Consider the following 22142-nt stretch of genomic DNA (forward strand, 5'->3'; position numbering starts at 1 on the left):
TAGTGCTATCATATCAAAGGACAATATTAATAAATGAAAATTTTCTTACCCGGGGCATGATCCGGACCTAATAACTAGTTTACCTCTTTAAATAAAGACATACTTTCATATACATTTATATATTATTTGACGATAGATGGCCACTCTTTCTTGTATATAATACATTAGAATTGCATTTTCAATGGAATGCCTTATCTCGAAAAGTACTTAATCATTGCTAAGTGCTCACTATATACTCCTAGTATATACCAAAGACTTTTAGATCCAATGACGTGGCTTTCTATCTCCCACATAAAAGATCAATGTTTGAATTTCGGTAAAATCAAATTTCAATATCAGAGATAGGAATTGCAACGGATCGGACTTGCATCGGATTATGCATAATTCGACTCCGTCTCTACAAGAAGTCGGATTTTAAATCCGAGTAAAAAAATCTAACTCCGAATCCGACCCGACTTAAAATCCGAACACACTACTCTGAACTCGATCCGACTTAATTTTTTTCTCAATTTTTTGTATAATAGAATAGTCTTCTACTCCTATAATACAATAATATTCTGATCATTACAATTTATTGTAATAATTATATGAAAATGTTATATAGTACAAACAATCTAAATATTACTATTATTTTTAACAATAATTTTTTCAATGGGAAAAAATCCTATATAATACAATTGGCTGAAGCCTGAAAGTAAGTCAGGTTATACATAAATAATACTCCCTCCGTCCCAAAATATAGTTCCCATTTCTATTTTGGGAGTCAAAATTTTAAAATATTGACCAAATATTTTTACTAATGTATACAAAAAAACATATTCATGAGGGGTCTTGTTAGATTCGTCTCAATGTGTAAATTCGTAATATCAACTTTTTATATTTTTTACTAATAAGAAATAAAAGATATCATAGGTCAAAGGTACATCTTGGAGACTGTGCAAAATAAAATGGGAACTATATTTTGGGACGGAGGGAGTACATTAATATAAATAAGAAAAAAGTATTGATTGATTCAAAGTCAGAGTCAGATTCAGATGTAAGATTATATTATAAGATCCGTCTCCGACCTTCGTCCGACTCGGAGTCGACTTTTTAAACGTATTCAGAATCGGATTACTTTTTTGTCGTAGTCGACGACTCAGATTTTTTTCCCTTTAGATTAAAGCGAGTAGGATCGGATCCAGACTGGGTTGTCATTCCTAATTGGGGAAAGTACACGAGAAGGAGGTTGGGACTTTTTTAACTTTTAAATGAGTGACTTTGTGCGAAAGCAACTTAAAGAAAATTTAGATGTTGAAGATATATATTATATTTTAAAAAGATAAGTAATGTTTCACAAAAAGTTGTCAAAGCAAATTTTCAAAAAACACACTTTCTCATATCTATACTAGTCTTACGGGCACACAATGCATGCAATAATGTGTGATAACAAATGAAGTAGAAAATAAAATTAATTGGCTAGAAAAATTATCTTTACATTTTATTTTCTCAAAAAATTGATGTTCAGTTTAAATGTTTAATTATCCTCTATTTTTTTTTCTTTTTTTCCTTTTTCTATTTTTTGGGATGTGCCCCATGTGTTGACGGTTGCCCTCTATAATAGAAATTTAAAAATAAATGGAGTATAAATTATATTAATCGGTTAGTAGTATTTAAGTAGTTGGATACTTGGAAATCCACCTGACGTACTAACACTCACAAATTCAACATTTCTCTATACTTCCACCTTTCTTCGGAGTTTGGAAATGTGAGGTGATGTTAAATCGCCGAAAAAATACGTTTCAAATACTTGGCCTCCACCATCAGATGAAACATGTCTGGTGGAGGGGGAAAAAAAGTGATCATAACAAAAACAAATCATCATCAACAATTATGTCCTTGTATTTGGCGGATGATAAACCAAGTTATCGTACTAGTGACACCGGAGCTTCAACTAGTCTGCCGTTAAACATCTATGAGATGTCGGCGACATCGTCGTCTTCACCACCACCACCACCACCATCATCGAGCTCATCCAAAGGTAACGAGTTTATCGTTGATGAGTCTATATTACATGGACCTAAGTTATAGCTTGAAAAGTTATTTTTGTTTTAAGGGTATATACGTAATGCTAATATATTGGCGTAACATGAGGATTTGATTTTAGTAGTTATAATAACTCGTTAAGTACGTACGTAGTTATTCTCTTGTCGGTTTTTATCGTATTTCTATTATAACTAGTTTTTGTCTTGGGTGACACGTCATGGATTATTTACTAACGTGTATTTGAATTATTCAAAAATAAAAATAGTATTCTGTTTCTAAATAATTTTTTTATTCATAAAGACTAATATGAGTATTGTAGCGTAGTTAGTTAGTGCATTAGAATATCAAATGAGAGGTCATGAGTTCAAGTTTTGAAACACACATTTGTAATGTTTAATGTCTTATTTGATTGTGTGGTGGAGAGGAGAATATATATTTATTTTGGATTTTAAATATATACATAGATATGAATCTAACATAACTAAAGATGTTTTGGCGTAGTGGTTAATATTGAGGTGATCTGAAAGATAGGTCACAGGTTCGATTTTCTCTTCCTTTTTTTTTATTTTGTAATATCTTCGTGGCTCAATGGATAAAAAAATATGAATCTAACGTGGCCTTTCATCTTCTATATCCATGCATGTAAGTTGCTTAATATGGAAATTTTGATTTCTTGTTTTGACCACAAGTATTTTAAATGAATCTGTATTATATAAGCCAAGGGAGGAGGTGTGGTGTCCTTTTTTGAAGTGACTAAAATACCCTTAATGATTTAATTAATGGAATGAAAAAAATTACAAAAGCAAATCATTTAAAAATTCTCATTCCAACTTGCCATTTAAAACAAGTTTAAAATGGTATATGCATCAAATACTTCAATCAAAAATTAAATGGACATAATATTTATACCTTATAAAAAAGATGACATACATAACGTGCACATGAAAAGTCTGAACATTCACTACCTTTGATACTATTTAATTCTGTTAAACCAACTCATTATTTTTGTTCTTTCTGTTCAATATTCATTCACAAAAAATTAACGTTAACGATCACTCACAACCTTTTTTATTTTTTTACATTAGCGAATTAATATATCTAAATTCATCTAACTGTTGAATTTTTCACATTTAAGTTTAATCATAAATAAAGTACGAAAGAAGTATCTAATAGAATAACAAATTTTAAAATTAACGCACGCATCGCGTGCATAGGAAGGCTAGTAGGTTAGAAGGCGAAGGTGGAAACAAAAATAAAGTTTAACCACTCTTGTTGTTTACTAGGTTCGAATATTTATAAATAAATTTTGTTTCATTAAATCTTAAAAGTTATATTTTTTTACCATGATTTAACATGTTCGTGTAGGCACTAGGTTTCTTCTAGAAGTCTCTAGTTACGATAAAAAACTTATATCAACCTGATTCATATGTAATTAGTCAAACTTAATGATAATATATATAATTTATGGAAAAAAGATTACTATATTCACAATATAATTAAAAGAGGAGTAGATATCAATTGATAGGAGGAATATCGCTGCGGGTAAACTTTTAAGCGTATACACTTTTTCTTAATTTTTTTTGTAGTCCATCTTTTAGATTTTTACTCCTCAGGTTCTCAGATGCAAATATTAAATTATAGAAATCGAAGATTGCGATTGAGATATTTTTTTTAATATAGTTTTTTTATATAAGGTAAGGGGAGCTATGGTATTTCCTTTGAAAAGACTTTTTAACCTTCATTTAATAAAAAAAAATTATTGATTTTGAGATTTTCCTCAATTATAGTCCTTATCTAAAATATCTATATCAAAAGAAATTTAAAAGTAGCTAAAATAAGATTTCATAGAAATATGTGTATTGAAAGAAAAAGTTTGTGATTAAAGAATAAAATAACATAATTAAAGCAGTTTTCAAATCAATTTAAAATCAAATATATAAAATTTAAATATAACCTAAACTTTGAAATGCCAAAGTTTTAGTAGGTAGTTCATTGTGCAATTTCCTTTGTATATATTTTTTTTAGGTGTACTATATATAGCAAAAAGAAAGGCTAAATACAACAAAATATATTAAAAAAACTAATCTATCCCTTGATGAGGTCATCTATGACAAATGACCTCTTTTGGGGGGTCATCTATGACAAATGATTTCCTTTTGGGGGGTAATTTATGACAAATGACCCCCTTATATGGGGTCATCTATGACAAATGACCCTCCTATAAGGGGTCATCTATGATAAATGATACCATTTTCCATCGTAATACATATAATCGTAACCCGAAAAATATAAAATATGACTTACTACTTTGAATAATATATGAAAATAAATTTAAAATTTAAATAGTTGAATACTCACCGAACTGTTATTATTATTTGTTAAAGCGACTGCCATAGTTAAAGCCCAATTATAATAATAAAAAAAATTAACCATGAGTAAGTTAGGTATAATTTTAAATGTTGTATTTGACCTTTTTTTTGTGTATATATCGCTTATGTTTTCTTTATATTCAAGTGGCATGTTAATTATTCAAATTCTATGAAACAAACACCAACATCCACATATAAGATATAGTCACCATTTTGTTAAACGTCGCCCCAAAAGTATTTAAAATCGTCCTAAATTCATTTTTATAGACTTTTTTTACCCTTTCTTATTTCCACACCATCTGCCACCCCTTGCAACCACCCACCATCACCTACCTCCCACTGCCACCTCCTCCACTATCCACCTGGAAGCAGTGGAAATTTTTTTTAGGGCGATGGGCGAACGTTTGGCTAGGACATTCGCTCCATGGCTCGAACGTCTGGCCAGGACGTTCGAGCCATGGAGCGAACGTTCGCTCATCGCCCTAAAAAAATTTTGACTCTTTCCAGGATGCTGGTGTAGGAAAATAGAAGGGAAATGTTAGAGTTGTAATTTCAACTAATTCTTTAGGCGATTTTAAGTATATTTGGGACGATATATAAAAGTTCAATTTATTAAATTATAAGTTTATAACACAGTAATTTAAATTCATACATTCACCGTTAAATTGAAAGAAGTATCTCCACATATCTATATATAAGAGCATACCCAGTGGTTGGACTCTTGGGAGTTCATGAGGAGAGAGAGGGAAAAAGTAATAATAAAAAATAGGAGAGAGAGTACAAAGAGGAGAGAGAAGAAGATGAACTGGGCATTGGGATGGACCTGACGTTCATCCCAAAAACTTGTCAGCCAAAGTTATATAAAGGTGGACATGTGGCAAGAGTATATTGGGTTAGTTAATTTGGTTTTAATTTTTTGGGGTATGGTAAATAGTAGGAGAGAGAGTTTGATGATCCTTTAAATCAGTCTAACCATTAGGAGTAAAAAAATAAGGGTTTTTGGGTAAGTTGGGCATAAATGAGGTGGAGGAAAGAGAAAGTAATAAAATAATTGGTGACCCCTAAAATTGGTCTAACCATTGGTTATGCTATAAAAAGGGTGACTAAGCTACAAAATGCACCCTGCCAATCAGAGGAGTGTACACAGGTTAAATTCACATGCATGCAATTTCTCTTTTTTCGGCTACATATATATAACTTCAAGTACTTCTTCAACAGCTATATCATTTTTAGTATAATACTACTATTAATTGTATATACTATATACTAATAACACCGCAATCTGAAAAAAAATATCTATAATAACAGAAGAAGAGAGCACTCTCAACGGACAACAACAAGCATTAGTAAGCACAGAGGAAGAAACCATGAGCAAATCCAGCAAAAAAACCACCAACAACACGGCCATACCACATGGTGTGGTATCCTTGATAGGTCGCCGGAGATCAATGGAGGATGCAGTCGCAATATTACCCGGCCTCGTTCGAGTAGTTAAGCATGATTCTAGCAAGGTGGAGGAATTGTTGGATTACGACTTTTTCGCCGTGTACGACGGACACGGTGGTGGTCATAAGGTGGCGCAAAAGTGTAAGGAGCGGCTACATGAGTATGTAGTGGAAGAGATGAATGATGTAGGGATTATGAATGAATGGGAGAGTGTGATGGTTAGTAGTTTTGCTAAGATGAATGATGAGGTGGCAAAGATAATAGTGGAGGATTTTGATGTAAGTTATGGTGTTGCTGAGGTGGCAATGGGGTCCACAGCATTAGTGGTTTTAGTGGGGAAAGAAGAGATTGTGGTGGCTAATTGTGGGAAGTCTAGGGTGGTTTTGTTCCATGATGGTGCCGCTTTGCCCTTGTCACGTGATTATCAGGTTAGAGTGGACCCATCTTTCTCTTTAAATTACTCACTCGAGTCTTTGTTAGTTTACGTGTATTTTTTTTTTATGTTTCTTATTAGTTTATTCATTTCTTTTGTTTTTATTTTTGGAATGAGATCGCTAACTTTTCATCACACATATATTCAACTTTAATATAAAATGATAGCTTATCTTTCTTTTTATGACTCACAATATTATTTCTACTAAAACTCTGTGCGAAAAAAATGGCTAAACTAATAAAGATCGGAGGGAGTAATAAATTTATTTTCAATTTATATACTTTCCTGTCGTGAAAATAACGAAAATAGTCAAAATATTTTTCTTTTTTACTCGGTAGCTCATATTTTAGCTAAAGTCATCTCTTTTGAAGCTGAGCAAATTTGGGAGAACTACTCTCCTATGGAAATGGCTCCTTATATTTTAATAGATTAGTTATCAATAAATAATAATATCATGTTTTTCTCCTAAAAAAAAAAAGATTTTTGAGAGGAGTGTTTTACTTATTCAGAACGGAGGAATTTTTTTTAAAAAATGTTTGCTTCTTGGCTATTGTTATATTAATTCGTCGTAAACGTGCATCGTTCATGATTTGATGCTTACTATGTGTAACTGAATTGTTTATGGTAAAAAAAAAGCATATTGAAAGCAGTTTGAGTTAGACTATAAACAAGTTAGTGAGAGAAACAATTAAAGATGGAGGGACTATAAATAGAGACCAAGAGATATGGCTTAAGGTCACTACATCAAAGGAGTGACCTTAATACTAGGCTTTTTAAATGTCTATGTTTGAAGATTCATCATTTGAAGTTGAAACCTATGGAAAATTAGGATTCCTAAGGCTAATTTTTCCTAAACAATTAGATGATTTTCTTCAAGAATACGGTAAATTATGTAAAAGAATAAGCTAGGTGGGCAAATATAGGTTTTGTTTAGCACAAATAATTCACAAAATAAAAGACGAGATAAATTAAGCAAAACAAGTTAAACTCTGTATAAATAAAAAAAAGAAGTTGACAGAAACAAATCTTGAAAAATAATGCGACACGGAATAATTGGAAATGATTATACTTCCTTCATTTCATAATACTCGCGACACTTTTACTTGCTACACTTTCTTTTGGACAATAAACTCTTTCTATTTCTCTCCTCTCACATGAGTCATTTTTCTTTTTACTTTCTACCTCTTTCTTCTCCAAAAATTATTTAAAAATCCGTAAATTCAAAATTATAGCACGTATTATGAAAAGCAGGAAGTATTACATACTGATCTACCATTCCCCAGGATCACGAATATTATGGTGGTTTTGGATCAACCAACACTACTACTTGCATGTTGAAAGATAAGTAGCCTACTTGTGCAATGTTTCATAGGGATACGAGCAAGGAATAAGCGAGGATAATACCCGAAATGGTAACAACTTCCTTTCAATATAATATTGCTTGAGGAGTAAAATTAAATAAGATTACTTTATCGGATGTGAATAAGGAAAAAGCTATATGCAGCCCTAGAGCTGTATATAAGAAGCTAAAAATGGAAATAAGTTGTATTAATTGATCATTTATTACATCGGTTGATGCAAAAAAAATTCAAAAATTCACAACTTATTTCCATTTTAAGTAGTGTATTCATGTCTTATATGCAACCTTAAGGGCTGCATATAGCATAACCCTATGAATAAAGAAGGATAGGCTCATTAAATTTTATCGAGAAACTAACTTTATTTGCTGTAATTAATTAAACTAAACGAGATAATTGAAGAAGCAAATGAATAAATACTTCAAGTTTAGTTGGAATCATAAATTCATAATGCTGTATGATGAAATTGAAAGCAATTGATATTGTGCGCATAAGGTAAATCCTTCTTATTTCTTCAATGTGGGACTTCAATGTGGGACTTGATATTTATGCCGAACATGAAATTTATGCCGAACATAAAACTCTCAATCAATCAAAATAGTGTATTTCAATCTCTTTTAAGAACTAAGAAGAATGTAATGTTGAACATTGTGGTTTGTTGAAAATAATTTGTGAAGTTGCTTACTTGAAATATAAGGTATCGTATCAATAATGCAAGTGGCTTATATTTGGTCATGATGCTTATCGTAGTCTAGAATTTTAGTGAAAGTTTTGAAGTTTTGTACACAAAATTTGAGATCAAATCCATGAACTAAGATTTTGCAATCTTGTGATCTTGCAGCATAAGAGACCAAAAGAAAACGAGGGAGTTGAAGCAGCAGAAGGTATAACTCTTTACATGTCTAAAATGAGATATGGAACAGGGCCTCCTTTTTATAGAGTCCCAAATTAGAATTTGGAAATATTTGTTTTTAAACACAATAGATTTGAAGTTGATAGATAGTCAAAATGTCTGCAAATTTCTTGAATTCGGCTCTGCTTGGGTGTATCAAAAGATTTTGAAAAGTAAAGCTTACTAGCTTAGTTTGATACATGTTTATTATTTGGTTTACTTGCATGTTTTGGTGGTTTTTTCAAAATATAATTACACAAGGATCTATTTTTATTAGCGCGGGGCCTACATATTGCTAACGATTACGAAAGACTAATATTTTTATGTTGGCTAATGGTTGTATAAACAGGTGATAAATCTCTTCAGCCATCCATGATACATGAGCCTGATGTCATAGTTCATAAACGCATCCCTTCAGATGAGTTTCTTGTGATTGCTAGTGATGGTTTATGGGATGTTTTATCCAACGAGACGGCCTGCGATATTGTGACGAAATGCTTTTCCGACGAAGTCGTTTGTAAGATGGTGGTGGATGGTTTAACTGCGAACTGTGCATCAGCATCTGCTGCTATGTTGGTTGAGCTAGCACTTGCTCGTGGAAGCAATGATAATATTACTGTCATAGTGGTGAAGCTGCAAAGTCGTGATTGCTAATCTCATGAAAAATTGGAATAACTGATTGGTATGACCAAATGATTTTTATTACCACTCCGAACAATATATTACGCACTACTCATGCATACAAATTTTGCTTTTTAAATGTTCGTATGGACATTTTCATTGAATCCGAATTCTCTGTCACATAATATGTTATGTGTACCACGTTATATTATTATTTTTTTACAATTAAAAAGGGGTGGGTTATAATAGTAATAGTCATATCCGATATAAGAAAGTGGTACATTATTGTGAGACATAGATTTTGATTCATTTTATTTGTTTGTATGTTGGGAGTGCTAAAATCATCTCGAGTATTAGGCTGCAGATGTATTATATCAGGTTTCAGTTTCATCAAGTTTGTTTGGGTTATCTATAGCAATGTATTATATTTATGCATGTATTATAGAAAAGGGGTGTATTTTAAGTTCGTCTGCAGTTTAGTATTACAGGTTGTTTTTTTTTCTTTTTCAAGAGTTGTACAAATAGAATGCAAACGGAAGTTGTCAAAACTATGTCATGTAAGTGATTTTCGTCTTTATATGTATAATGTTGATTGTAAGATGCTTGAATAAAACGGGAAGCGAACATTTTAGAGCAATATGCAGAGTTGATTGATAATCTTTTGCAAGTGATTTTCAAGCTTTTATCTATTTGCAAGTCAATAATTTTCATGATGTATATTAGAATTTTTATGTGTCTCAATGGACAATTGTAAATAGGGGTGTGCAGTTTTGGACTGGGATCGGAATTCGGAGAAGGACCGGATCGGATCGGAAAATTCCGGTCCGATCTCCATCCCATGAAAACTTGGGGTTTCGGGTTTTTGATGCAGTCCGGTCCAAACCCGAAACTTTTCGGTCCGTTTTTTTTATTGCAAAAAGAGAGTTGACGGTTTTAAAAAAGTTTAAAATTTATAAAAGTTAGAAAATTAAAACCTTATCTTTTTTGCTTTTAAAATTATTACTTTTAGTATTATTAGTTTTTAATCTATTGAAGTTATTAATAAGTTTAGATAAAAAAAAATTGAATAAAAAAATACAAATTTCAGTCCAACAGGTCCAAAATCGGACCAACGAGTCCAAAATCGGACCGGGTCGATTTCAGTTCGGTCCTAGTCCAAAACAAATTCCGATTTCGGTCCACCGGTCCAACCGATCGACTGGTGGATCGGAATTCGAAATGTAACTATTAATATTTTCTACTATCTATTAGGAGTTTGGTGTTTACCTTTATTCGAAATATTTTCTTTTACTGTTTTTAAAATTTAATGTTAATATACTAGAATTATTGAACAAACTTTTTGAATCTAGTAGGATAGAGTTCCAACGATGTGGTTGTTTGATATGTGTTATTGTATTCTCTCTTTCTCCTTAAAACACTTCGGAAAGACTGAAACCATTAACTTTAGTCTTTGGGCTAAGATGGTTATTGGGAGGGCTGAACTAGGTAAAGAGATGGGCCTGATTGGATAATGTGTTGAATTAGATATTAATCAACGAAAATCTCTATTATATAAGCCAAGGGAGGAAGTGTGGTGTCCTCTTTTGAAGTGACTAAAATACCCTTAATGATCTAATTAATAAAATGAAAAAAATTACAAAAGCAAATCATTTAAAAATTCTCATTCCAACTTGTCATTTAAAACAAGTTTAAAATGGTATATGCATCAAATACTTCAATCAAAAATTAAATGGACAAAATATTTATACCTTATAAAAAAGGATGGCATACGTAACGTGCACATGAAAAGTCTGAACATTCACTACCTTTGATACTCTTAAATTCAGTTAAACCAACTCATTATTTTTGTTCTTTCTGTTCAATATTCATTCACAAAAAATTAATGTTAACAATCACTCACAACCTTTTTATTCTTTTACATTAGCGAATTAATATATCTAAATTCATCTAACTGTTGAATTTTTCACATTTAAGTTTAATCATAAATAAAGTATGAATGGAGTATCTAATAGAATAACAAATTTTGAAATTAACGCACGCATCGCGTGCATATGAAGGCTAGTATCTTTTATTTGAATGTGTCGAATAGCCAGGCACAATACATTAGTAGACTTTCTTCCCTATTTAGTCATGCCATTCTAAGTGTAAGTGTTTAACATCAAACCAATTCTTTCCAAGCGTGGGTATTATTCTTAACTTCCCGTTTGGTTAATGGTATTAAGTGGTAGTAATGGTAATGATTTCTAGTGCAAACTTTTAAAGACATTCCTATGTTAATATCCATGATTGACGTAGGAAGGTTGGGGATAAGTTCGATAAGGAAGCGCGACAAAAAGTCTGAAATGATTTGCACTAATCGGGCCGACGGAGTCTGATTGCTTATTGTGATACCTTTTCGGAAGCGGAACGGCCCAACGAGTTCGTTTAAGGCCCGAAATCAGCCTTTTAATTATTTCCGAATTTTATTATTTCCTTAATTTCCGAATTTTATTATTTCAATGATAATGCTACTTTATTCCAAAATACTTATTTACTCCCTAAAATTTCATTACCATCCATTACCACTTGAGAAGGTGGTATTGGATGGTAATGGAAATTTATGAAGGAAAACATATGTTTTCACATCAAGTTTCATTACCATAGATGGTAATGCAAAAAATGCTTAACATATTTATACTAAAAAACATTATCATTACTATCATTTAATACCACTAACCAAACGGGCCGAAAAACATTATCATTACTATCATTTAATACCACTGGCCAAACACGGAAATAAGGAATTATTTGTGAAAAGGGGTGAAATGCGTAAATATCTTAAAGAACAAGGGTTAAGAATTTTGCTGGGCCACATATTAGTTCAAGTTCCATAACAGCTTAGAACATGTTAGATTGAAGAGCAACTAGTTAATGGAAATTGGAGTATAGTCTGAAAAATATAAACATGTAGAAGAACATAATGGTGAAGATAAACATAAACACTGTCAATACACAAAAAGACTATATTCATTCATACCAGCAAATGGAAAGAAATGTTGCAAAGTTTACAACATCAAACACAAAAATGATGTAAAAGAAGACACTCAAAACGCACCCCACCCTGAACTACATGAAAGGAACTAAAAGGACTCCTAACAAGTTTCAATTTTGAAGCAATATTTCCATCACTTCACTTGCAAATTCTATATATATAAGCAGTGAAGTGGAGGAGAAAGAGGATGAGCACTCATATCGATTCGTCTCTTCACACCTTTCGTCCTCCGACCTTACACTCTTATTTACCTAAGCTTTTCTTGTTCTACAGCCCTATCATCACCCAGTGAAATATGTAGAACTATAACTCACAAAAAAAAAAGATAGTTTCTTGACTGGATTCTAGTATAAGCTGCACAATTGTTACATCCACAACCACCCCAAGTTCATGAAAAATAAACTTGTTCTCCTTTCTTCTTCAACTTACAGCAGTTTTTTTTCCGCTTAGGAGAGTCTGTAACTTGAGACTGAAATGGAGGCGGGAGTAGAAGCATGGACATAGACGAATTCAAGGCTTTTTCCAGATGGTAAGGCGTTGATCCAAGCTGGGAAGCCATAAGAATTTCCAGACTTTGTAAGACCCCAAATTGGACCATAAAGCTTGTTAATAGATAGCTTCATGTCCTTGAGATTCTTGTTAGACTTGTTAGTCACAGTTGTGGAGTATCGGTAGTATGTTCTTCCTCGGTGAACCCAGGAAGCTGTGGACTTCTGATTGATGCTGATGTGAGCAGAGGATGAAGCTGCAATAAGAAACATTTAGAATTTTCATTAGAGGTTAAACAATCCACTAAAGCGCTAACCATGATTAGCAATCAGGTTCATCAGTACCTGAAGCACGAACTGCTTTTGCTCGTGGTGCTGGAGAACGGTAGGCCTTTTTTGCAGGAGTAGGCCTGGCCTTCCGTGCAGGAGTAGATTTGGACCTAGGTGGTGGAGTTGGTTTAACATGTGGGATTTCAACTGCAAGACATCCAAATACATTGTTAATACGCCAAATACGCCAAAATTACCATTTCTTTTAATAAGTGATAACTTCAATCCATTTTGTGTAATTAACAGTCTATTATCAAAATCCTTAATCAAACAATGAATGTGAGAATTCCACATAGTAACCATTCAATTTACCTGGAAGTAGCTGGCTGTAACCGCTGTGACCAGTCAGACGAGCCAGAACACCTATAAGAGGAGCATTGTTGTAGGTGGCTGGCTCAGTTTGCTCATAATTGTCTCTTTCATCAGCAAAGTTGTCATAGGCATCAGGCCCGCCAACGGTAGCACCAGTAAGAACATTGGGGTCACTTGATTTCATGCCATACCAAGTGGCATAACCTCCTCTGCAAGTAACAAACTTAGGGTTGGACTTGTATGATACGATGGATGAGGCACGGTGGTGAACATGTTGTGGGTAGTTGCTTCCGTATCCCACCATGTAACTTGTTGCTCTTGGGTTGTCTCCAAGAATGTAGTCAATCTGGATTACCAAAAGCAGTCTAAATCAATGGTGTTTCTTTTACTATTATTGAGTTTTCAGTAAATTTCATGCTCTTATGTTGAAAAATAGCAACCAAAATCTGGAAACAAGACCAACAATTTTCATGCTCTTAGCATTATTACAATACCTGAGACTTGGCCATTGAGAAGAGTTCAGTTGGAGAAACACGACCAGCAGAGCACTGCATGCTCGAGCGAGCAGAAGAAAGGTAGTCGGAGTATACAGAAAGAAGGAAGGAAGCACCGGTGACAAACTGCAAATTGTTCCACCTCTGACGGAAGATCAGTCCACCGGGTGTTTTCTGAACATTTTTGGTGCCCTTTCCTAGGCAGGAACACAAAAAGTACTCTGCCTTCTGCTGGTATCTCTGAAATACGGATCTGTAAGGACCTGCCTTGCCTTGCATTAAGAACTGCAACATACAAATTCCAAAACGATCAATCGAAAATGTACTAGAGTTGAAAATGTAGTGTAACATAATCAAATGGAGTCGGCCTATTTGGAGAACTGTAAGCAGAGGGCATTTTGTTAGTCCCACTTAGTTCGGCCCCTACAACATTTCCTAAGAAGTTCTCCCATTAGCCGTTTTTCAATCAAGAAACACACAAGAAGTGGATCAGATGTTAGAGATTACCTTCGAAACGAGGACTTGAACACCAGCATACTTGACATCCCATCCAAATTCAGTCATAGCCCAACCAGTTCCACCCAAAGCATCCGCATTTCTAGCAAGGTAGCTCAAGTAATATTGGTCGTTGGTTGCCTTGTAGAGCCATGCAGAAGCCCAAAGGAGCTCATCCTGCACAGTTTGTAAAAACATCAAAATAATTGTTAAACCACAACCTTTTTAATGGTTTGTAAAAACCTCATAGAATCTTAACCCATACAAAATTGCAACATAAAAATTCTATGAGCTTTTTTAGAATATAGTACTTGCTAAGAAATCTAAGTATAATTGCACTAATCAAAATGCAAAGCAATTGGGATGAGAAGTTTGTAAAATTGTCAATAAAAAGCAAAACAATATAATTACAACTCCATGTAAATACTATTATCCCCAAATTTTAAGGCTCGCAAAAGATTACCTTACCAACTAGGTAAATATTATATTTTTAGATTGGTAAGGAGAAGTGCATTATTGGGCAAGAACCTCGCACAAGCAAGGCTCTCTGAGAGCGGAGGGGGAAAAGGCAAGGAAATCCCACCTCCAAAGTGAGTCTATTGGGGTTTGATCCTACAACCTTATCACGGCTCTAAATTTAAATAAGGATCAATTTCATATTTCGAATTTAACTTTGACAATTAATTGCTGATTAGTAATGAGTGATTAATGAGTAAGTTAAATTTGGAGGAGAGAGAAAAATCATACCGCATAACCACTAACTGATCGGTAATATTTCTGAGCCACAGTAATACTGCTGTCATATTTACCCCTGTACTTGTCAGCAAACTCAAACAGCTGCAAAAAAAAAGTCATTCAGGGTCAAAACAAAGCTAAACCACAAAAATTATTAAAAGATTCGGCTTAATTTCAATATAAAAGTACACCTAGTCATTAATTAAATTAATCACTGAAAGAGATTAACTTAGTCGGATAATTCACTTTTTAATAGTGAGTTTATCACCGCCTAGTTTAAAAGTAGGTGGCTTCTTATCAAACAAACTCGTTAAACAATGACATGTAATGAAATTATAAAGAAAACAAAAGGGTAATATTGGAAACTAAATGATTTCTGAATTTGTTACAATGCTACCGACAGTTGATGTCACGTGACCCACTCAAAGATTTCGCGATTTTAGCGGATCGTTTAAATTGACGGCTGAGATTTAAATTGGAGCTTTTTGGTTGATCGTAAAACCTACGGTACAGATCTGATATATGGCTCATAAAACACTGACCGTGATTGAAGGATGAGCTCCCATATACCCGCCGAAATTTGTTCAATTCAATATAGTTTTGTGAAATTATTTTATTTGTTCTTAAAGACTTACCATATTTTTTTTATGGTCCATTTTATTAAACTCTTTGTTCTTTGTAATCTTTTTTTATGTAGTTAATTGATAATTCACAGGTTTTAATTTATGTTTTGACCATGTATATTTTTCATAATGTGTTAAGAAAAATCACAATATTTTCAATGGAAATTGAGAGACGAATTAAAAAAAATATTGGTGTGAATTTATAGTCCGAAATATGATTATAGTAAATGAGACAAAATTATTATCTTTAGGGGCCGTCAACAATTATTCGTGTCATGTTCTCATATAGTTATATTCCATCTGTTTCAAAGTACTTTAAAGCATTCAAGCTTTACAAAAAATTGCTTTCACTACAAAAATCTCTCATAATATGATAATTAAAAATGATAAAAATCGTCTTGAAAAATACTATAATAACATTAATTTTTTAAATTTTCTAACAATATATATGTAAAGTAATTAACATTTAAAATTTAACCTTAAATATCGTGCGTGTCTTATATTTTGAAACGAAAGAAGTATCAAAATTTCAGTAACTTTTATTAATAATGTTGCTGATATAGTAAGATCAATAATTTGAGGGTAGATTTTTGTTTTAATTTGTATTATTGGTAAAAAATTAAGGGGTAGATTAGTAATTATAGTTGTATAAATTGAAACATTTTGGCAACATAGTCAAAGTTAAAAATGTAAAGTGACACCTTAGGACATAGAATTTCGTGCTAGAATCTCAATTACCTATGTTTCTACGCAAAACTTTAAAACATTTAAATAAGATTCATGCGTGGTATGAGTTGTTTATTTCTTTTTCCAAAAATAACTAAAAACTGTACACTTCACAATAGTCATGTTGCAATATGATTTTGTAACTTTTACTTTATTGTTTTTTTTAAAGCATTCGGTTAGGAAATTAATGAGGGTAGTTTTTGCAGTAGTAGTATCCCACGCTAAGCAACACAATCCTCTGAAGTCTACGCCTGACACAAAAGAGGAAAAGTGTATTTCCACAGTAACCGTCTCATACCTTCCACTTTTTGGCTACGACCATTGAAAGTGAAACTTACGCACTCACTTTTTAAGTATGTTTTTCCGCAGAAGGAGAGGAGGAATTCGAACCTGTGACCTATTGTTCACAGCAATCTTAACCACTCGACCAAGACATCCTTGATATTACAGTGCACTTTATAATTGTTTATCTACTAATCTTTTGATGTTTATTAATCTTTTCTAAAGTAGTAAAAATTATAGTGTACCATGTTAGATTCCAAAGCTAGTTTTGATATTATAATGCATATACTCGTAATACGATTTTAGAACATTAACTAACCTATTGATCTTGAATTGAATTAATTAGAACTGATTTGAACCTTTTCAAATTATCGATCCTAAATTTAGCTTGTTTGAGCTTGTCGGTCTTAAATTCTGCTTATGTGAGTATATAAGTGTTTCCTAAAATAAGTGAAAATTATTTAGGTTTATTACATAGTTTAGTAGCAACATCACTCCTACCTTTGAGCTTTGTGGTCGGAGATTTCCACTATCTTCTTTAGGTGAGTCCCTTCACTTACCAAAAGATATTTGAGTTTCATTAAATGGTGAGGTGAGGGAAGGCCCTACTTGGCTAAGCACAAATCAAGGTGCCAAATAAGTTGAAGGTGGGCCTTAATTTATGACATAAGAGAACAATGGGGGTGAGAGTTAAAGAAGTAGGGTTACTCTTCACATGCTCTAACTCAAGGATTGAACTTGACACCACTCAACCAAGTCAAAATTAGGTATGTTTGGCCAATTTGTGTGGAGAATCAATTTAATTATAGCTTTGCAACGAATCAAGCGACTTGTAATTAACCTGAATTAACCTTATTACTAGCTGATCTAATCACTTGTCCAGTTGTCCGTAACATTAGTTTTTTACCAACAAAACTATATAACGTACATTTTCATATGGAAAAACAAATATTCGAGAAAGAAAAACAAATATTCGAGAAAGGGGAGAGATTGTAGACCTGACGAGCATGAGTGAGGAGCTCTCTAGCGTAAGCAGGGTTAGAGCGAGCGAATACAATGGAGGAAGCAGCCATGGCGGCAGCGGTTTCTCCGGCAAGATCCGAACCGGGCCTACTCGGGTCAATCTTGTAGGCGGACCGGTCAGTCGTCATGTCCTCTGGTCTTTGCCAACAGTAGTGGTCTGTGTTCCCATCTCCAACCTACATTTAGTCAAAGCAAAATCGTACTATAAACCGTTAATATTCCACTAAACTTCACAAAGCCCTAAATAGTGGAGGATTAAGTACAAAACCATTACCAATGCAATCCTACATTAGTACTCAAATCAAACTTCCATTCATTCTTTTCAAATTTAGTGATTCAAAGCTAGTAAATTCTTAATGGGATACCTAATTTCAGTTAAGGAAACAATAAACTAAGCTGAGTATGACAAAAAGTATACTTGTAATACTCAAATTCCACTGGATTCTTGTAGCTCAAAAAATACTATTATTTAAAACTCAATCTTTGTACTACCATTTAATATAGATTAAAATATGGAATTAGAAATGAAATGAAAATAAAAGCAATTTTAGCACAACAGACAGTGTACTTTGCTTGAGCAATTGTTCTGCTCCTCTCAATTGAAGTAAAACAGAACACTCTGTTTCACAAGGCAACTTTATTTAGACTACAAATTGCACAAAAATTATCAAACATCATAGACCAATTAACATAAAAATTCTCATGTACAAGTACAACACACTAAACCATTTTTTTTTTTTTACCATGAGTTACTAACAAGTGCAAATTCCATTACCAAGAACGCATATAATAATCAAGTACGATAAAACACAATAAAATGTAGTACGTGAATAATGCAATTTTTAAAGTGTGACATCTATTTTATTACGTAGAAAGTATCAAGTTATAAAAACCCATTATCATTTGAGCATGACCCAGAGGCCAGAAATTGGAGTTGGCTCAACTGGTGAATTCTCCTAGCAAGGTCTAAGGTTCAATTCCTACTCCAAGCATTTACTTGAGATTTAAGGGGAGGAGGGGGTGGGGGATGGACCTCTGGATGACGCCCTGTACTAGAGCAGCCCAAAAGAATTCTTCTTACCAATTTTTTAAAAATTGAGCCTGACTCAAATATAATAAACAATAAATAATAATAATAATAATAATAATAATAATAATAAATAAATAAAAATAATAAAAAAAGGAAAAAAAAAAAGCTACCTCTCCATAAAGAACATTGGGCTCAGGGTGGGCCTTAATGAAATAGTCAGTACCCCACTTAATAGCTTCAAGAGCATGGCCAAGCTCACCATTAGAAGCCATTTGTCTTCCATACTCAATCACACTCCATGACATCATTGTTACGGTAAATGCCATTGGTAGTCCAAACTTCACATTGTCACCCGCATCATAGTATCCTCCTACCAGATCCACCTGTTACAAACAATTCATTTCAAACTCTTTAGTATCAGCTAAACTAGTCTTGTATGCACGTTATGCGTGCGAAATCGTTATAGTAACTATTGTTATTAAAACTATATTATTAAAAAAATGAAAATTTAAAAATAAACTTACTCCACTAATTTTGCCATCATTTAATCCAGAATGAGATCTCCAATTAACCCTTTGATTATGGGGAAGAAACCCAGATCTTTGAGCTTCATAAAACAAAATACCCTTACTTAAAGCTTCACCATAATTATGACCAGCAAATGCCATTGGAATAAACCAAAGCATTATAACTAACAAAGCAGCCATTGAAATGGGTGACTTTACTGACTTCAACATTATACACCAAATCTATATATCTTTCACCTCAAATTATGGTAAAGAAATTGTAATGATATGTTACAATTTGCAAGTTTTGGGCAGGCAATGTTGAGTATGGTGTGTGAGTTTATCACTAAAACTTGATAAACCCACCAAGAAAATGGAGGAAATAAAGAAGAGAGAGAAAGTAGAGAGAGAAAAAAGAGAAAGAGAGATGAAGAGTGAGGGAGAGAAGAAGGAGGTGAAGGGGGTCTATATAAGAATGAAGCAAAGGAAGGTGCCAATTGTGCAGAAAAACAGGCAGAGATTATTAAATGTCATTTAACATTTTTATTATTAAATAAATTAATTTTTAACTTTTATTTGATTATTTTTAAGTATGAAATTTGTTTTTTTTGATTGAAGTGGGGATGGGGGAAAAAGGAAGGAAAGAGAAACGGTTGAGAAAGGAGCAGAATCATGTGGGTATGGTTCCCTCGTCTTTACTGGGAAGGGTCGGTGTGGACTTATTAACTGAGGAAGGAGGTATAATAAATTACTGCTCACTTTCTTTTGGAAAAATTTCTACTTGGTGGATAATTCCTCCAATTTTTTTTATTACGGTAATGTTATACTCCCTCCGTCCCATAATATAGTGCTTGTTTCTTTTTTCACGGTCTCCAAAACGTAACTTTGACCTTTAATATCTTCAATTCCTTATTAATAAAAAATATAAAAAGTTGATATTATGAAACTACACATTGAGACGAATCTAACAAGATCCTACATGAATATGTTTTTTTATATATACAAATGAGAATATTCGGTCAAAGATTTCAAAGTTTGACCACCAAAAATGAAATAGGCACTATATTATGGGACGGAGGGATTATGTAGTTTTTAGGATTAATGATAAGCATTAAATATATTTCTTAAAATGAAAACAATTTAAGAATTCAACACAAAATTACACATCATTTGAGGTAATAAATGTTTGATTCAAATTTTCATTTCTATTTTAAGTTTCTTATACGGAGCCCTAAGAGCTATGTATATCTGGAAACAGATGCACATTAGCTAGTAAGACATGCTAAGGATCGAACCCCAGACCTCAGGGGGTCAAGGGGAACTACCCACTTGAGCTAACTCCTATCCTTCAGGATAACTCGTCCATTAAAGAAAAACATTCGATTTTATTTCTCGTAGTTCGGTTTAGTTTCTCTCAATTTAAGAAAATGAGGTCGTTATGTTCTTTTGGACTTATTTTTTATTAGTTTAAGTTCAATTTACAGTTCGGTTCGGTTTATCCCGATCTAAAAAGAATGAGCCTTAATTATCTTTTTTAAATTATTTAGTTTTAGTAGATAATTTACCAATTAATTAGTAGGTGTATCCATTATTTTTAGGAGAATTACCGCGGAATTCTTTTTACTTTAGGTCAAGAGGTAATTAATTGTTTATTCCTCTAAGAATTAAGTACTATCACTCATTTGATTTGAATTGAATTGGGTAGTGGAGGAGTAGTATTTATTTAGCTGTGTTGGTGGAGAATTTATTACTGCTGTCAATGGAGAGAGGAGATGCCTCTGAATTTGTTTGGACTTCGAGGAGGAATTCACATCTCACTTGTGGCAAACATGGTCAAAGTAGTTCAATACTGGTTTGTCTTCCTGTTTTATAGTTACTCAGCTTTTTCTTTCATGTGCTAAACAAATAGGCCTCATTAATAAACATCTTATTTGGTGGGAATTCATGGTGTTGACTATAGTATTAGAGTTTTTTCTCATCAACTTATTTTCAATTTAGTTGCAATCAATTTAGTTCTGTTGCAATTATTTTAATTCAATTCAACTGTAATTATCATTTCTATTAGTTAAGATTTAATTCATTTAAGTTCAATTTAGTTAAGTTCAGTGAAGTTGCAATCAGTTCGATTTAGTTGTCGGTTCGATGCATTTACAATCGGTCCGGTTCGTTTGTTTTATGTCAAAGAGAACAAACCCTGAATTTCTATTTCTACTAATAAACTTAAATTTTCTTATCTCACTTGGTCGTAACTTATCTAAACTGAGGGATTGTTCTCTTCACCTCATTTTTTTAACTAATCTAGAACTTTTCTTAAGTTTTCTTATTTTCTTTGAACCTTTTTTACTTCTTCGGTAAATAAGCAAAAATAAGGTAAAGATAATCGGCCCTATTAAGGTCCCGTTCTTTTAAACTTATTTTCAGTTCATCTCAATTAATTTCAGTTCAATTCTCTCTGCAATCAAATTTCTCTCAATTCAATTCAATTAATTTCGGTTCACTTAAGTTCAGTTCATTTCAGTTTAAAAGAACGAAGTCTAATTATTATTTATAAGTGTATCAAACTTTATTTTTGTTAAACTAAATTTGTTGGACGTTATCTAAACTTTTATAAAGACGGAAAATAAGGTGAATGTAAACAAACTCATAGGCCACTTTCGCCAACATTCAGAAAGGATAGCTCCTAGCCTCCTACAGTTAGTCCTACATAGTTCAAGGTTCGCGAAATGTTCCCTTACCTTTGGATATGTTCAACTTGAATTTAATTGTTCAACATAAAGTTTTGATTCAGCAGGCATGTTTCCCATATGGACCATTGATCCTCAATACTAAACGTTAGTACTCCATAAAGCAATGGCTCTCAAAAGATAGTATATCTTTTGGCCCTCCAATTGGGGCGTAGAAATATTGACATGCAAAGGATGCT

The 22142-nt window shown here is 32.9% G+C and overlaps 2 protein-coding genes across 2 annotated transcripts; one reads left to right on the top strand and one right to left on the bottom strand.

The window, feature by feature from the left end:
* Nucleotides 1-1662: 1662 nt before the first annotated feature.
* LOC104892159 (protein phosphatase 2C 51) lies at nucleotides 1663-9781 on the top strand. The gene is made up of 4 exons (XM_010677998.4): nucleotides 1663-2020; nucleotides 5703-6268; nucleotides 8473-8515; nucleotides 8873-9781. The coding sequence occupies exons 1-4, from the start codon at nucleotides 1756-1758 to the stop codon at nucleotides 9175-9177; spliced, it is 1179 nt and encodes a 392-aa protein (XP_010676300.3). The 5' UTR covers nucleotides 1663-1755; the 3' UTR covers nucleotides 9178-9781.
* A 2351-nt stretch (nucleotides 9782-12132) lies between these two features.
* Nucleotides 12133-19667, bottom strand: LOC104892160 (endoglucanase 6). Its single transcript, XM_010678000.4, has 9 exons — nucleotides 19238-19667; nucleotides 18884-19096; nucleotides 17659-17859; nucleotides 15042-15131; nucleotides 14307-14471; nucleotides 13800-14084; nucleotides 13306-13651; nucleotides 13009-13140; nucleotides 12133-12920 (listed from the first exon to the last, which is right to left on the bottom strand). The coding sequence occupies exons 1-9, from the start codon at nucleotides 19448-19450 to the stop codon at nucleotides 12622-12624; spliced, it is 1944 nt and encodes a 647-aa protein (XP_010676302.2). The 5' UTR covers nucleotides 19451-19667; the 3' UTR covers nucleotides 12133-12621.
* Between the last annotated feature and the right edge of the window lie 2475 nt (nucleotides 19668-22142).

The sequence above is a fragment of the Beta vulgaris genome, chromosome 5 (genome assembly GCF_026745355.1).
Source record: "Beta vulgaris subsp. vulgaris cultivar EL10 chromosome 5, EL10.2, whole genome shotgun sequence".
NCBI classification, from domain to species: Eukaryota; Viridiplantae; Streptophyta; class Magnoliopsida; order Caryophyllales; family Amaranthaceae; genus Beta; species Beta vulgaris.

Excerpts from the sequence above, each read along its gene's own strand:
- LOC104892159 (XM_010677998.4), top strand. The coding sequence starts at position 1,756 with ATGTTAAATCGCCGAAAAAATACGTTTCAAATACTTGGCCTCCACCAT. Across the intron at positions 2,021-5,702 it reads ATCATCGAGCTCATCCAAAG|AAGAAGAGAGCACTCTCAAC; the intron begins GTAACGAGTTTA and ends CTATAATAACAG. Across the intron at positions 6,269-8,472 it reads CCTTGTCACGTGATTATCAG|CATAAGAGACCAAAAGAAAA; the intron begins GTTAGAGTGGAC and ends GTGATCTTGCAG.
- LOC104892160 (XM_010678000.4), bottom strand. The coding sequence starts at position 19,450 with ATGTTGAAGTCAGTAAAGTCACCCATTTCAATGGCTGCTTTGTTAGTT. Across the intron at positions 17,860-18,883 it reads CCAATGTTCTTTATGGAGAG|GTTGGAGATGGGAACACAGA; the intron begins GTAGCTTTTTTT and ends GACTAAATGTAG. Across the intron at positions 15,132-17,658 it reads TCCTCACTCATGCTCGTCAG|CTGTTTGAGTTTGCTGACAA; the intron begins GTCTACAATCTC and ends TTTTTTTTGCAG.